The 18,142-nt window shown below is 38.1% G+C and overlaps 1 protein-coding gene across 3 annotated transcripts in view; it reads right to left on the bottom strand.

Annotated features, from left to right (window-relative positions):
* Positions 1-2,045: 2,045 nt before the first annotated feature.
* LNPEP (leucyl and cystinyl aminopeptidase) overlaps positions 2,046-18,142 on the bottom strand; it is a 101,171-nt gene continuing 85,074 nt past the window's right edge. For all 3 annotated transcript variants that reach the window (XM_074932990.1, XM_074932989.1, XM_074932992.1), the window contains 8 exons: positions 16,932-17,020; positions 14,917-15,097; positions 14,024-14,180; positions 12,449-12,633; positions 11,633-11,794; positions 10,282-10,422; positions 9,220-9,301; positions 2,046-8,259 (listed from right to left, as the gene is read on the bottom strand). In XM_074932990.1, coding sequence (XP_074789091.1) covers positions 8,128-8,259; positions 9,220-9,301; positions 10,282-10,422; positions 11,633-11,794; positions 12,449-12,633; positions 14,024-14,180; positions 14,917-15,097; positions 16,932-17,020 — 1,129 coding nt within the window. In that variant the 3' untranslated portion in view covers positions 2,046-8,127. The remainder of the gene's footprint in view (positions 8,260-9,219; positions 9,302-10,281; positions 10,423-11,632; positions 11,795-12,448; positions 12,634-14,023; positions 14,181-14,916; positions 15,098-16,931; positions 17,021-18,142) is intronic.

The following is an 18,142-nucleotide window of genomic DNA, read 5'->3' as shown; positions in this document are numbered from 1 at the left end:
GTTTCCAGGGAGAATGGCCCTACCTGAAGTCTCTGGCAGAAAGCATGAGGGGAGACACGATGTTAATGCCAAGGGTTTTGAAGTCAAGGATACAGAGGATCCAAGAGCCATTATACTCAATCTGAAAAAGAGATATTGGCAGCATATAAAGGAGTTAGAGCTGCCTCAGGTCCCCTCTACACTTCATGCAACTGATGCTGTATGAAGTGAGTTGCACTGATCACACAAGAGACTCGAATAGGAAACATCAGTCACCCAGAAATTTTAGAAGTGATTATGGACTGGTCAGAAGGGAAAGATTTTGGAATATCACCAGAGGAAGAGGTGACATTAGACCCCACTGTATAATAAACTGCCAAAAGAAGAGGCATTTATGCCTCTGTCACAATGTAGGGTCCTGTCACAATGTAGGAAAGCATCAGAGATGGAAGGTGGAGTCCCCTACAAGTTGCAGAAACTGCTGACAGAAAAGGTGAATTGAGTCAAGTTTGCAGAGGTGAAAACTATCCAGCTGTCTTTAGCCATTGCTGTATGAGAAAAAAGGCCAGTATTTTATACTGACTCATGGATGGTGGCAAATTCTCTGTGGTGGTGGGTGCAACAGTTGAACCAGAGCAACTGGCAATGCAGAAGTAAACCTTCCTGGGCTGCCACATTGTGGCAAGATATTGCTGCCCAGCTGATTGTGAAGTACATCACATGGATGCTCATATACTCAAGGGTTGGGCCACTGAGGAAGATCAAAACAACCAGCAGGTGGATCAGGCTGCAAAGATTGAAGTGGCTTAGGTATATTTGGACAAGCAACATAAGGGTGAATTATCTATGGCTTGCTGGGCCCATAGATATGATACCTATGATACCATAGGTCATCAGGAAAGAGATGCAACATAAAGATGGGCTCATGATTGAGGGGTGGACTTGACCATGGATGCTATTGCACAGGCAATCCATGCATGTGAAACGTGCTTCCATTAAGCAAGCCAAGTGGTTAAATCCTCTGGTATGGAGGATGATGGCTGAAATATCAATATAGGGAAGAGTGGATTGATTATATCACACTCCCACAAACCCACCAATGCAAGTGCCATGAGCTTATAATGGTGGAAGAAATTACCAGATGGCTGGAAACATATCCCAAACCCCATGCCACCATCTGGAACACTATCCTGGGCCTTGAAAAGCAAGTTTTATGGCAACGTAGTACCCCAGAAAGAATCGAAGCAGACAATGGGACAAATTTCTAAAACAACCTCATAGATATCTGGGTCAAAGAGCATGGCATTGGGTGGATATATAACATTCCCTATCATGCACCAGCCTCCAGGAAAATCAGATGATACAATGGACTGTTAAAGACTACACTAAATGCAGTGGGGGTTGGAACCTTCAAACACTGGGGTACACATTTCTCAAAAGCGACCTAGTTAGTTAACACTAGAGGATCTGCAAGTCGGGCTGGCCCTGCTCAATTAAAACTTTTACATACTGTAAAAGGGGATAAAGTCCCTGTAGTGCACATAAAGAATATGGTAGGGAAGACAGCCTGGGTTACTCCTGACTTAGTCAAAGGCAAACCTATTCATGGGGTTGTTTTTGCTCAAGGACCTGGGTACACTTGGTGTATGATGCAGAAGGACGGAAAAATCCAATGTGTGCCTCAAGAGGCTTTAAGTGAGAATAGCCAATGAATTAAATTAAATTATGTAATTACTCTATAACTCTGCTACTATATGTCATCATTACTATAATTGTTATATGCTATATCAATGGCATTACAGTAAGACTCACTTAGATTAATGAAGAATGAACTTTGATAAAACCAAGTGAACGACAGTAGTGATGGAACCAGAACTGACTTCAGCATGCAATCATCTAACACTACACATGATTCTCTTGCTGTGCCCAATGTCACCCACCCACCCACCCCCCAGTGCACTGAAGCCTGATTCTGCTCTGCTGTGCTGAATTTGCACCATCCCTCCCTCCCAGAAAGACTGTTATGACACATGGAGCCCAAAGTCATGAACTACATGAACCCGACATACATTTTAAAAGGACATTTTAATGAACATAAAGGAACATTTAAATTAACATTTTAAAGGCCCATAAACTAAAGAAATTATATCTGTGTGTATACAGGTGTACCAAAAGACAGGAAGTTATTTGAAAAAGGAAAGTGTGGGACCTGGCCATGACATAGATGGTATAGAATAAGGAGTGGCTATTGTCCTGTTTTGGGCTGGAATAAAGTTAATTTTCTTCCTAGTAGCTGGTATAGTACTGTGTTTTGGATTTAGAATGAGAATTATGTTGACAATACATTTTAGTTTTTGTTAAGCACTTTAGTTGTTGCTAACAGTCAAGGACTTAACAGCTTTTCATACTGCCCTGACAGCAGAGGCTGGAAGTGCACAAGAAGCTGGGAGGGGACACAGTAAGGACAGCTGACCCAAATGAGCTAAAGGGGGATTCTATACCATATGACATCATTCCCAGTATATAAAGCAGGAGGAGTTGGCTGGGAGCACTGCAGCTTGGGGATTGGCTGCGCATCAGTTGGCATGTGTTCAGCAATGTGCTGTTCACAATATCACAATGTGCATCACTTGTTTTGCATATTCTTATTTTCCCTTCCTTTTCTGTCCTATTAAACTATGTTTATCCCAACCCGTGTGTTTTACTTTTTTTTTTTCCTGATTCTTCCCCCATCCCACTGCAGGGGGCAGTGAGGAAGTGGCTGTGTTGTCATCTGGGGTTAAGTCACAACATAGTCCCATATTGCCAGTGCAAAAGTCTAACAGTGGAAGCTAACAGTAGTCTACTGTGGCCTGAACAATCATGCAGCTGCTGACTACTGTCATGCTAGAATTCCAGTATGAGCTGGAGTCAAAGGTAGCCAAACAGTGTAAAACAACTGATACTGCTAATATGCTTTTCTCAATCCCTTTGGCAGCAGAGTGCAGGTCACAGCTTGCTTTCATGTAGTTGGCTTTCCAGTATACCTGAAACTGACATGGTAGAAACCATGTGACCCATGCCATTGCCCAAAATACTATCTTGGGCCTTGGAAAGCAAGTTTTATAGTGACAGGACACCCTTGAAATAATTCAGTCAACAGGACACATTTCCAAAACAACCTCATAAACACCTGGGTCAGGAAGCATGACATTGATGAGATGTATCACATCCCCTATCATGCACCAGCCTCTGGGAAAATTGAATGATATAATGTAGTTAAAAACTGCACCAAGACCAATGAAAGCTTGGACATTCAAGCATTGGATACAAATTTAGCAGAAGCCACTTGGCTAGTTCACACTAGAAGATCTGAGTTGACCTGGCCCTGCTCAGTCAAAACCCCTGCGCACTGTGGAAGGAGACAAGGTCCCCACAGTACATAAAAAAAGTCTGGGTTATTCCTTCCTTGGGAAAGAGCAAACCTACTCATGAGATTGTTTTGCTCAAGGACATGGGTGCACTGGGTGGGTAACGTAGAAGGATGGGCAAGCCCAATGTGCACCTTAAGGTGCTTCAATTCTGGGTGAAAATAGCTCATTATTTGAGTTGTATGTTGTCAGTGTTACATGATGCTTTATGTCACTATTGCTGTGGCTACCTTATGTCAAAGGTGTCAAATATTACAGCAGGTACCTCTTACTGATAGCCAGGCTAGAGGCAAGAGGAGGAATTCATTACAGAGCTAAATGTTATGGCCTAGTCCAAAAGGACCAGGGGTGGAGACTGTAATGGCTATATCTTTAAATTGTTGTAATTCACGATTTGTGTTGCATGTTATAGGAAGTACCACAGCAGAAACCACCTCAGCCAATGAAGAACATCACAAGAAGCAGTGCAAGTGCAGCAGTGTCCAAACTTGAGCTGCTTTTCATGCCCTCTCCTGTCCTGAGTGAATACTTTAACAGATGAAGCCTGAAGTCATAGAACAAATGCACTCAATGAACATTTTATGAATATGTATGGACTTTTTACAAACATTTTACAGGGGAAGGGGTGGTTAATGAGGATATATTGTGTGTGGGGGACCTCAACATAACATAAATGGTATGGAGTAATGCGTGGAGAATGCACAGGCTTTGGCTGGGTTAGAGTTAAATTTCTTCACAGTAACTTGCACAGGGCTATATTTTAGATCTGTGCTGAAAATAGTGTTGATACTCTGATGTTTCAGCTTCTGATGAGCAGTGCTTACGCAGTGTCAAGGCCTTTTCTGCTCGTCACACTGCCTTACCAAGTACGTTGGAGATGCAAAAAAAGTTGGGAAGGGAACACTGTTGGGACAGGTGACCCCAACTGGCCAAAGGGATGAATATTCCATACCATCATGGTAATAAAAATGGGGTGTGGGGTGGTGGTGTGTGGCAGAGGGAGCTGCAGTTCAGGGACTGGCTAGGTATCAGTTGGTGGCGAGTGATTTTTTTCATTTGTGTCACTAGTCTTTCTTGGGTTTTAATTTTCCTATCACTTCTTTTTTTCTCTTCTCCTTGCAATTCTTCTTTTTTTTTTTTTTTTAATTAGTATTTCTTTTTAATTGTTCAATTGTTTTTATCTCAACCTTTTTTATCTTAACCTTCCTATTCTCCCTCCATCCTACTGAGGGGGAGTGAGCTAGCACTTGTGCAGTGCTTAGTTGCTGGCCAGGGTTAAACCATGACACCTGACCACACCTGTGTGGGGAACCCTATGTGGTGGATGTCTGTTTTGGAGCTGTGCTCTGGTGGTAGGGGGTGTATGAGCGTTATGTGGTAGAGTAAGTGCAGAGCCATAGTGTTAAGTGGGGCTGGGAAGGGCCTGCCAAGGGAAGGTGAGGGCTGCTAATAGCTTTCAGTCCTGGCCACTTCTGTGTGGGAACCCTAGCAGATGGGTATCTGTTTTGGACTTGGCCTCTGGCTAGGGTGAGGGATCTGGTCCTTGAGATGGTGCAGAGTCCAAGTATTTTGGGGCTGTGAGAGGAAGGCCATGAGAAGGTGATGGATTCAAAATGCTCAGTTTTGCCAGGGAGACACAGCTATTAGAACTGCATGTTTGACCTACACAAGGGCGAGGATCAGGAGAATTAATGTTAGGTGGAGAACAAATAATAGAGATGACTGTTTGAGATTATTTGAAGAGGCTGCCAATAGATGGTGAGAGCTGCCAAATGCTCATTCCTGGGGACTTTTTTATGTGATTCATTGCTGGCAAGGCTCCATTTTGGACATGGGCTTGGGGTAGAGTTGGGTAGGGTAGGCCACAGCAGCAGCCAAGAATGAAATATTCTGGCAGCTCTCAGCTTCCATTGGTAGCCACTTGCTAGTCCCACCAACACTTTGGCTCTGTGCTTGTTCTAGCACTTAATAATAACCCACACCATGACCATAAATCTAGCCACAGCTCAGCCTCAAAATGGACAACTGCCAGCTAGGGTCTCACACAGAAATGACCAACTCAGAAAGCTTTTGGCAGCCCTCACCTTCCCTTGGCAGCCTTTTCATGGATCACCTATCATGTGGCTATATACTTTGTCTTGCAGCAAAACCTAACCTTTTCCTGACCCTCACCCTACCCTAAGCCCATGTCCAAACTGCAACCTTGTCAGCAATGGCTGTCTGTCCTGCATCAGGTCTTAACCATTCCAATCTTCATCAGTTCCTAATATACTCAGAAAGGAAGAAGTATACTTAAGTATTTGTCATGGACGGACTCCAGCACAATTTTTAATAGAGTTGGAGACTCCAGGACAGAAAAATAATTTAAAAATCTCTATAACTGAGATACCAAAAGTGTGCATATGAAACAAAAAGTAAAATGAAAAATTACTCAATAATTCCTCCACAGATCCCCCAACTTCCCAGATTTTCTTGGTATAGTTTGCTGTCTAAAACTCAGCTCCATGCTATTTCTTCATAATTGTCATTAAAGCATATGAATAAAATTGCAATTTTTTTAAAATTCCACAGAAGAAATCAGGAGGAAGATGAGATCTTCTTCCACAGTTTCCATTTTAAATTTTATATGCCTCAATACTGCAGTGAGTGATGAGGTAGAACATATGTGAGGGGATAGAAGGGATAGAAAAGTGGAAGTTTACAACTGACTTCTCATTTAAAATGAAGTGACTAGAAAGAAAAAGAGATGACATATATATAGACACAAATATGCAAAGATGGGACTAGCACTTCTGTAGAGAATCCAAAGATTAAAGGAAGAAATGAAGCCATAACACATGGCAGTACAAAATTTCCAAGAACATACTTAATTACAATTCTAATTCCATAAGTTATTAGGAAGTATGATTTACTTTTAATTATCATACTGCCAGTTTATTCTTCAGTGCATGCAAAAATTATTCATTTCTGGGCCTTTTGGGCAAACAAGTATTTGCACACTCTTAATGTCTAACATTCTTTCTGATAATTTCAAGGTTAAAAAATGACATGTGTGATTCTGCTGTGATCTGGAAAATGGGAGTTTTGACAGATACTCTGAAAAGATGGGAAACGTATGGTACGGCTTAAGCAATCATAGCTTACAATTTCTGCTAACCGAATATACAGCCAGTGCTACAGTTTCATAAATGAAAACATTCAGTTTGAATTACCCTGTGACAAGTTTTTAAGTCCATTAATTTTACTCTAATTCAAAGTCTTATCTTCTTCAGAATTTACTGTAGCTGAAATTTAATTAAAGTAAAATAGCACAACTTTTAAATGTTAGTGCTTTCATCATAGTTTATAACTGATCACATAATTGGATGATAAGACAACGGGTCTGAATCTGCTTGCATGTATCCACGAAAGGTGCATCAGTACTGAAATGAATAGGACAGATCTCCAGATAAGAAGGTATGTTTACTCATGTATGCGTTGTCTATATATGATATAACTCAAAAATGGCCTTTTTCACTGCTTATGAAAGAGATGGAAATTGCACAGTAGGTATTTTGCCTTTCTAACATAGCACATTAGGGGTTTAGATCCTTTTCCTTAAAAGACTTTGAAGATTTGTCTCATAAGGTTTTTCATAACAGGAGAAGAACAAATCATTAAAATGTAAATGAGAACCTTTCCTAAAGCTAATGTCATAGAGTGAGCAATGTTCACAAATTATACTGTGATATGCGAGTTATCAGGAAGGAAGAAACAGAAGGTTACCCAAATGAAGTGGCTGCCACATCTATTAATTGCAGACCATCTGCAACAAGTGATGAAATTAAAAATCAGTGGTCAAAAAGGCACAAATCAGTAGTCAGTCTAACAGATGAACCAACTTGGAAAATCCAATTTCGTGCAGTTGCTTGGAGATCAATACAGCAAACAGCAAAACCAGTTAAAATTCAGTGATTAATGATGAGATTCTCAAAAATGCCTAATAAATTCAGAATAAAAGTTCTAAGGTCACATCAGTATTTCTGGAAATCCTGTCTCTAAACCACTTAGTTTTACTATCTGGATTTTCTTTTTAATACTACTACCCAGCCACTTTATACATCAAAGTGTATATTATTAGTATGATATATTATTCTTATTTTTTTCTGTAATTCCTAAATAATACTGTGAAAATAATAAAACCAAACTTAAATAAAATTGAAATCTTATTTATTTTGCCTCAAGCTGCTGTACTTTAAGATCCACTACTGCTTATGTATCCCAAGTATGATTTTGTTTCACAACAGCTTCTGTATTTACAAATGTGGAAACCACCTACAGTTTTGCATTAAAAAAATCTACTGCTCAGTGGGCAGCCTGCAAAGAAGTAACAGTTTATGGTAACTCTTTGTTTATTTCTGACCCTAATTGTCAATATTAACCCACTGCTAAGAAACTACAACAAACACAACTCCAAATGAAAGGGGATATGTTTCAAATATAAAATTATTTTTAATTATTTGTGGAGAAGTTTGGTCTATAGTTGAAAATAATTTCAGAATAAATATACTTACATCTTACTCATAAATGCTCCAAGGAAAATAATATTTTATCTGAGACATACCCTGAGCTATCTAGACTCCTTAATAGTGCAAACCATGTTGCAGTGATGCCTGGTTTCATCCTGGCTTTTGTAAAAGAAACACAGCAACTGCCCACAGAGCTCCTAAATGGCTGACACACCACAGCATTATGGTCACTACATCAGTTCTTGTAGTTTTGCTAAGTTCCTCTCCATCCACTGGATATTAAGCTGAATTGTGTCAATTGCCTCTTTTACACAGCGCAGTTGAGAACTCTCCTCTGATTTTGCCTCAAAAAATGACTTCACCTGCATAGCAAGATAAAAGAAATAAAAATAAAATTTTCATTAAAATCAACACTGGTCACACAAATAGGTTCAGAAGCAAAGGCTACACATATGTTGCAGGAAATCTATTATTCAGAATTATTTTTATATATGCAGGAAGAAAACCTCTCAAAGGAGTTCCCAAAATGCAGGAAAATATTTTTCATGGTAACAGCAGCAATAACTCATCTGGTTCCAATAAATTATTTCACCAGTAAACAGACATTCACTTATCATATTGATCACAGAGCAATTACAAAGCATCGTTCTGGAAAATGAGTCTTCTTCTGTGACAGTTGATTGTTGCAAGCAATCCTCTTCAGCACTCTAGAATGACCCACATACCCACTCATAACTGTCAATGCTAACACTTAAAATACTACAGAACAAACCTTGAATAACTATCTCTACGAATTAATCTGAACAAAAACATTAGACCAAACCATAAACCATTCTTGATACATTAAATTCAAGGCCTCGTTAAAGAAGACAGCAGGAATTTCTAATGGCTATTGACTGGCTCTTAACTGATATTCAACCTCCACAACATCTCCTTGGGACTGTTGACAGCAAAAAAATAACATAAAGCAATTCCTATGGCACTCCATTGCATTCCAGAGAGGCAGAAAGCATAGCCTGTTTACAAAATTTAGACCAAAATTCTAGACTAAATCATTATTTTGGGAGACAGTGTGTTCCAGTGAACAGGAAAACAAAACAGCATAAACAGATAACTGGGTTCAACTCTATCACAGATTCGGTATGTAAACTTTAACACGTTTATGTATATATTTGCCTTGTGTGAAATAGGGAAAGCAATAGGTGTATATCCTTGCAAAAGGGCCTCAAGGACAGAAATAACATGTTTTCCTCATCCTTCAATTAAATGAAAACAGCACTGGCACTAGAAAATATCCCGTTCTAGTAGATTAAACCACCAACCTCAAGTAGATGTGCCTTTGTTGCAAATTGAGAAGTTGATAAACTAATGATATTCTGGATAGTATATGAGCCTCGGTGAAACCTGAAACACAAACAAATAAGTTATTTTGAACTAGAAGCCACTTTAAGATGCACGTTCAGTACATGTACACATTCTTATTTCTCCTTTTTTGTTTTAGTAGTTGGAAATCATTATAAGAACTTAAATTCAAGTTTACATATTACATATGTAATTTTTCAAAAGAGATACAAGGTCTTAGAAGCCCAAGCCTCTAGTTCCCTAAAAATTAAACTTTAGATCAAAAAGACATGAAAAATTTTCAAACTTCTATCACAGCTCAATTAGTAAAGAACTGAGGACACCACACACTGAATACTAAGACCTGCATTTGTGATATGTATTCAAAAATTCTACAGTAATTGAATTTGCAACAAGATTTCATTTCAAGCAAAGTAATTTTGTAATATTGCATAATAAGAGCTTGCTAGGGCAGAAATTTTCAACCAGGAGAAGCATTTTTAGCAATGTGAAAATGCTCCAGATCAAAACTAGGATTTAGAAATAGTTTTCCACATACTGTTAGCTTTTGGAAGACTTGCGGGACAGCTGTCCTGATGGGTACCCTTCTAGGCCAGTTAAGTAGACATGTATTTCTAAAAGTAAGTGGGATTTTTGTTTATTAGGTTTTGGGATTGCTGTAAAAAGGCAGAAAAAAAAAATCTGAATGAATTCCCTTGGTGTGCTTTTTAATGCGTTTGATCCACATAAATATCCTCTATGTGCAGCAATCACCTTAGAGACAGCATCCTTTTAACAGAAATTCAAATTTTTTTTTAAATTACTGTGAGGCTCTAGGAGGTTCCAAAGTCCCATCAACTACTGGTGAGACTTCAAACTTTATGTTCCAAATTATTTTTGTAAAATCAGATTTCAAAACAGGCTTTACAAATTTAATAGAAATCTTATACGAAACCAACTGTTTACTATCTTGCTCTTGAAAGAAACAAAAAGGTGCTTTTTATACAGTGAGTATGAAATTTCAGCTACATCAGAAGACTTACTTTCGTGTAAGCTTTTCCCAGTTCTCTTTGACAAAGTCCCAGGCCAGCAAATACCCAGTCAAACTCTGGCTAACAGTTGATATGATATGTGAAAGCTCCTGTGCCCTAATGACTTCTCCTTCAAGGCTGTTCTGCATTAACCTAAAAGACAAAGTATATGAAAAGGGACAGGAAAAAACAACTATTCTTATCTTCGCATGATCTCCTAATACTCCTGAATTAGATGGAAAAGGTTATATAATAGATATAATATAAAGATTATGTAATAGACTTCTGGCATCCGGAACACACCGACTCTCCATTTTATAACTACTGTACTTGTTTAGCTTTAGTTTCCAAGTGCCAGAGTGACCTTAGCTCTAAACCAAGTACCTGAATTTTCATTGCTGTTGAAAAAGATGAAGTAAATTCTAACAACTTGTAAAAGAAAACATAATACATTGTGTGGTGGTTTAGGCCCTGCTGGGACTGGAGACCACGTTGCCATTGCTCCTCCCCCCCCCTCAGCTGGTCAGGCTGGAAGTGAGACACAAACCCCGGGTTAAAACAAGAAGAAATTTAATACAGCAGTGTAATAAACAATCTGAACAACAACAGTAGCAATGATAACAACAATAAACAGCAATACAGTAAGCAAGACAAAAGATATACAGACAAATACTGCAATGGTTACAGAACAAGCCCGCCGTGTGCTCCCTGCCACCAAAGCCACAAAGGAAAAAGTTCCTGTGCTCCCTCGACGAACCTGATGTCAGCATGGTATAAATAACCCGGCTGGAGATCCCTTCACCCTCTCTCTCTTAACCCTATCCCAGCTGAACCAGGACACATTGAAAAGTTAAGAGAAAAAAGCTGTAACGAGAATCACCTAGCAGCACAAACTTGGTCCTCCATGCAGTACTGAGAGTTGGTCTATAGAGAGTTGTTGGAGCATAATGTAAAGTCAAAATTTTATGCAAAGAAAGAAAGAAAAGAAAAGAAAAAAAACCCTAAACAATACCCCTCGCCCCCAACTAGTTATTATCTTGTTTATAAAGATAGACCAATCTTTTAAGACTCCATAGGACAATCTGCAATTTTGTTACCTTTACCACAAAGTCTGCAATTTTGTGTTACCAGTAGTGCAAAGCCTTTATGTGAAATTGTTTTCTCTTTACACATATTTAGAATTTCGCCTTTTGAGCTACTCTGTTACATAAATTATTTTAAAGTTAAAAATATCATGTTCTTCATGTTTATGGAAGCCTGTACAAAACATGCAGATAGACCAGCAATCACAAATTTTTTCAACAATTCAAAGATTTTAGCACCTTTAATTTTCACAACATACAATTCTTTGGCTCCCTCATACCAGATCAGCTTTCTGACGTCTTCTGTGGTGGCCAAGGCTTCAATCATCTTGCTTTTCTCTGCTTCAGAAACTGAAGATGAGTACATCTTTAGGAGGAATTCCCAGCCATCACTAGATTTGGCTCCAGCTATAAATATGGCTTTCATAACATCACTCGGCAGACTACAGGGAAAAAGAAAACCAACAACAAAACAACAAGAAAATAAACAAAAGAGGGACATATAAATGCCTATCTGGCAAAAGAAGGAAGAAAAGTTACAAAATTAAAATATTAGCATGAAAAAGATTCCTCTCTTTTGAGCAGTTTAATTCAGTAGAAATTGTAAATTTGCTGGATTGAATTCATGCCAGTCTAATACTTTAAGTAACTGGGAAAAAGCGAATTGTGTTAGTCATGTGAAAGCACAGTAAACTGTGTCAAACAAAAATCTGAGTAATTTTCTGTGGCTAAAAATGCAAGAATACAGAGCAGAATGAATTCTGCAAGATAAAAAGGCATGCTTTGACATTACTACTAAGTAATCCTCGAGCATACATCTTAGGAAATGCAGATGGAAGCAGTTTGTGACTGGTTTTGCAGTCACACTTAATAAGACTGCAGAAAAAGATTTAAATTCTAGCACACTTCTCCCTCTCATCTTGAAACAGCAACTACTTCTACATGAGGAGCAAGTCAAAGACAGAATGAAGTGCTTGATCAATGCTGTTGGTGCTGGCATGCATTTTTTTTGTTTATTGTTTTTTTTTCCAAAAATGGTGGCAAGGTAACAGGAAAACAGGTAGATAAAAGAAGTAGAATCCCATTTTTTGTGGTACCTCATTGTTCCATTAGACTTCATCCACTTTTTAAACATCTCATTGGCAGTTGTTCTACAGTTTCTCATATCATGGGTGCAGGCAAAAGCTAGCAGCATTGACCGGAGCTCTCGTTCAGACAGGGTCCCATCATCTGTCCAGTGCTGTTGATCAATTTTATCTCCAAGCAGGTGTTCTATTCTATGCTAAAGGAGGAAAAAAATATTATCAGTAGCTAATTCTTCCCAAGAGGATTTTCTATATTAAAAAATTAGTTTCAGAAAAGAAAAGAAGTTAAATTTTAGAACTGTGGAAGTTACACATAGTAGCTTTTCATCTAAATATTCCAATTCACATATACCATTTCTTACCTGTATGAATCAGGTACCATATTGATCTGAAAGATGGGCCAGACCTACATCTTAAATTGCACATGGAAACTGAAGACTACTCCAAGCTATGGTTCAGACTTGTATGTAGTCATCTTACTAGCTCAACTAACTACAACTCCTGTATGTTTAACTGCTTTTAACTCCATTAAGCTACAGTTAATACACCTTAGTTTAGCACAAGTAAATCAACAAACCTTTATCAAGAGGCTGAACACCTTTCAGATCTGTAATTTTGTAGCTTGCCAAAACACAGCAAGGTGACTGACCAGCTACCACATCTCAGCTGAAATGCTTGAACTTAAATATAGCCTCACAGACACTGAATTTCAAACAATAGTTTGGGCTGTTTATCACAACAGATCTGTAAAACCTTTGAATAAATACTAAATAAAATTATTATAGTAGTGGGGTTTTGTTTCTTGTAAATTTCCTTAAGTACTCACTAATTAAACTTACTTAGTATAAAGAAAAACATCTGCTATTTTATCTAATCATTTAATAGTTCTCCTTCTAGACTAAATCCCTTTGCTGATGTTCTACAATGTATCTACAGTACAACCTTGCCTTGTAAAGCAAGGATCATTTTATATCTGTAGATAAGTACAGACAGGATGCTTCATACTAAGAAGATAAACAGAAATGAAAGACATTTCCTCAGTAAGAACTGAGGTATGATGTTGGTTTCATTGCTAAATCTGTAGCACTGTAACATGTTAATCTATCGCACAGCTGGAATGGGACAGTGACAACCATTCGTGTTCCTATTTTTACAGTTAATAAGTTTTTTTCCATTGCTCTATAATCTATGTTCTCCATCCACTTTAATGATTTTGGAAATAACTTTTCTATCCATATTGTCATGGACTCTGTTTAATTACATAACTACATTGACCTTCATAGCCACTACAGCAAACACACAGACACTACTATATTCCCACTGCATTACACTCCTTACAAAACATTGCTGGGGGTTGGGAGGGAGTGAGTAGGTGGAGCAAGTCGATCCAAAAAAAAATTAGCATTTCAGTAAAATGTCACTACTACTTAAGAAAAGCAGACAAGACTGGCAAGTAGCTAGAATACAACCAAACTCAGTAACATTACTGAATATGTTCAACACTCAACACCTAAAAATATAATGTAACTATAAAGAACATTACAGCTACTTATTTCAAATCATAATTTACAGAAAACTAAGACATACCATGACTCGTACTGCCAGCTGTTGTTCACCCTTTTTCTCCAAAAGGCTGTATATATGACTCAGCTGAAATAAAGCTTGAGTGAGTGGTGCAGTGCTGCTCTCTTTGTTAACGTAATCAATCAGCTCAAAGGCCTTTTCCAGAGACTCTTTTCCTAGACTATAGGTCAATGAATACAAACATTAAAATTGTTTCCAAAGCAAAAGCACTCCCTGAATCCAGAAGTGATGCTCTCCATTGCATTAACAGAGCGATAGGTGAATAGAGGGAATAACATGAGAAACACTTCAAATGTACATATTTTTATATTATAGCATTGGTAGGACATCAACAAAACAACAATGGCCACTAACATGCCTTTAATTAACAAAAAAAAAAGAAAATAAGTAAGGAAGTGTGATGATAATTTCTGAAAATATTTATTATAAATGAGGGTACTCAGATACAGGACGTAGCTGTCAAAGAGGCCATCCAGAATGCTCAACCTCACCTGCTATGATGGCAGTGGTGAAAGACAAGAGAGGGAGCCAATAAAAATTTGAGAGGAAAATAGATTATTACTCTAAATAGCTTATTACTCTAAAGTGGAGCACTCCTTGACAGAGTAAGGAAAACAGTCCTCGAGGCAGATTGTCAGACACTGAAGAAAACAGTGTCTTTCAAAAATGGAAGCTATCATGTGTCTCTTCGTGCTGCAAAAAAATTAGCAATATGGAAGCATCAGCGAAATAACTTTTTTTAAAAAAATTAGTGAATGGTGAACAGTTTCAATAGGCTAATAAAGACTGAATTAAAACTCATCTGAGTCAGTCTTCTCTAGAATCTAAGTGTGATCTTCTTTAACTTGAAAAAACAATAAACACCTTCTAACTGTTTTCCAAAATAAAAGTCTTACCCTGCAAGGCTGAAGATATTGTTGATCAGATTGGCTCTGTCTTTAGGACTCAAAGCAGTGTGGTTTTTTTTCAACAGATCAATTAGTGTTTTCCAGTCTTCAGCATAGTGTACTATGTAATAGCCATTCATGTCCACATTGAATTTTATCCATTCCACTTCTTCTGGAAGTTCAATGACAGCTAATGGACAGACAATCAGTTAGCAGCTGAAACAAACATTTAGCAACTGTTCATTCAAATCCAAATCTGTGAAGCAGACTGGTTCCAGAGACAATAAATTATTTTCCACCCACTAGTTCCCCTTACTATGAAGAAAGAATAGCCAGTACAAAGCTTCTACGAGAAGGCTCCAAAATTCCTCACTGTACTTCTTCCTCCTTCTTCTACATCTGATTGAATGAACAGTATCACAATCTGCCCAGAGTTGTATTTATGCAATTAATTACTTAGTGCAGTAATTTTTCTCCTTCTGTCCAGTTCTTCTTTCAAACAACCCCATGTACTCTCTGCTCACTTTCGTATTTTAAATATATATATATGAAGAGTAGTTACACACACTGTATAAAGAAATAGAGAAATGAAGATGGAATGAAGTAAACAAAAGGCCACACTCTAGTTTCAAAGTCAACTAGATACAAAAAGAGAGGCTTTGGGAAAAAGCTCTTAATTTCAGTTGATTCTGTAAGTACTGCCAAAAATGTCAATGCATTTGAAATGTAAGTATTCTACTCCAAACTGTTTTGTACATCTCTTTTACTCTCATATCCTCCATGTCCAAATTTCTACAGTGAGTAAGAAATTAGTATGATGAATATGAGACCACCAACAGGGCCATTTAAGGTGGAAAAAAGAATGAGGAAATGAAGCTACTCACCTATTAGTTCTAGTAAGATCAAGAACACAGTCAATTAAACAGCTTTGTTTTTCCATTCTGATAATTCATAGTATTTTTTTCTAAAACTCTATCTCAAATGAAAAAGGCCAAGAATAACTTGTAGGTTTTGTAAAAGCAATGTCAGAATGACATGAACTAAAATTATTTACTGTACTTATAGTACTTCTAAAGTAATTTTAGAAGGGTGGCACTTTGTAAGAGTCAGTAAACAGTAAAAATGACAAGATCAACTCTGAGAATTTGGTTTTAGATTTCTACAGCTTTATTTCAAGAAGTAGAGGTGCAAGATAGGTTTATGAATTAAGAATAATTGCCAGTTAAATGCACTGAATAGTAATTTTAATGGGGGAGAAGAAAATACATCAGCAGAAGTGAGATGAGTCAGACCAGCCTCAATAAAATGCAAAAACCTATTCAAGTCAGTGGAAAATGATTGACAAAGTGATTTTAGCACAATACTACATAAAAGTGTATAGTAACTATTCACTTGGTAAGGAAAAACAACGCTGCATAAAAAGCACTCAAAGACTAGCAATTTAGGATTAAACTAGCCACTGCAGCAAAAGCACAGAGTTTATGTGAAAAGATCTAAATGCTTCAAGTTCTACAGCATTCTCAAAAACTGAATCTGTTCCAGATGCAATATTTGCTTTAATGTTATAAGAAAATAAATAATATTTCAGTGGAAAGTGACTTCCTCACATTTCAGTACACTGGCAGAGCAACCTTCCCATTACTCACTCTCTAAAGGACATGCAGTTTGAGAGATTTTGTGCATACACTGGGACGAACAGAGTACAAACTCCAAACCTGTGCTTCTGACCCACTTGCTGCCATTCACTTGTATGTATCCATTCTGATAACTCATAGTATTTTTTTCTAAAACTCCCTCTCAAATGAAAAAGGCCAGGAATAACTTGTTGACTTTGTAAAACTGATGTCAGAATGACATAAACCAACTTTCTAAAGAAGACCACTGGTAGTGCTTGGCTCCAGATCTCTGTGATTATTTTGTACTATGTATGCCCTCATCTGTACACCTCACATAAGGGTGCGCTTAGAAAGGTCAGTAATCTATAACATTTACGTAACTTGCTACTGAAATTTTGAGTAACATACCTGACTTCTGGTCCAGTAAATATGCACTAGTACAATGGGTAAAGTTGCAGTTACTAGTTATGTAGGTGAGAGGAATATGCCACAGATAACTGCAAAGGAAAGCAGGTGTTTACTGACATACTATGCACATGTTCTTTGACTTGAAGGGTTTGTTTAGACTTTTTTCATTTCAGTATTTAAATGTATCAGTAGTATTAGAATCACTACATGCTATTATATAAATCATTCATATAATAAAGTATATATCATACATATAATCAGAATATGATAAAATAATACACGTACAGCATATACAACAATTATTTTATTCCCACCATATTGAGAAGTGGGAAAATGTCATTGAATCATAGAATGGCTTGGGTTGGAATGGACCTTTAAAGGTAATCTAGTCCAAGATCCCATCATAAGCAGTGACTTCTTCAACTAGATCAGGTTGCTCAGAACCCCATCCAACCTGACCTTGAATGTTTCCAGGGACAGGTCAACAACAACTTCTCTGGGCAACCTGTTCTAGTATTTAATCACCCACATCACAAAATAATTACTCCTTATATCTAGTCCGAATCTACTCTCCTTTAGTTGAAAACCATTTACCTCCATCTTCCAGACACTACTGAAAAGTCTGTCCCCATCTTTCCTTTAAGTACTGAAAAACTGTAATAAGGTCCACTGAGAGAGTTCTATTCTCCAGGTTAAGCAATCCCAACTCTCTCAGCCTGTCCTCATAGGAGAGGTTTTCCATCACTCTGAGATCTTCTGTGTCTCTCCTCTGGACACACTCCAACAGGTCCATGTTGTTCTTGTATTGAGGACTCCAGAGCCGGATGAGTACTCCAGGTGGGGTCTCACCAGAGCAGAGTAGAAAACCAGAATCACCTCCCTCAACCTGCTGGCCATGCTTCTTTTGATACAGCCCAGGATATGGCTGACTTACTGGGCTGTGAGTGCACATTTCACTGGTGGATTAAAAACTGCACGAGAGCATCCAGTTTTTAATCCACCAGTATCCCCCAGTCCTTCTCCACAGGGTTGCTGTCCATCCCTTCAACCCACAGCCTGTATTGATACTGGGGGTTGCCCCAACCCAGGTGCAGGACATTGCACTTGGCACTGTTGAACCTCATGAGGTTCACATGGGTCTACTTCTCGAGCTTGTCCAGGTCCCTCAGGCATGTCAACTGTACCACTCAGCTTGGTGTCATCTGCAAATT

The sequence above is a fragment of the Athene noctua genome, chromosome Z (assembly GCF_965140245.1).
Source record: "Athene noctua chromosome Z, bAthNoc1.hap1.1, whole genome shotgun sequence".
Lineage (NCBI taxonomy): Eukaryota > Metazoa > Chordata > Aves > Strigiformes > Strigidae > Athene > Athene noctua.
This window is presented reverse-complemented; position numbering and strand designations above follow the sequence as displayed.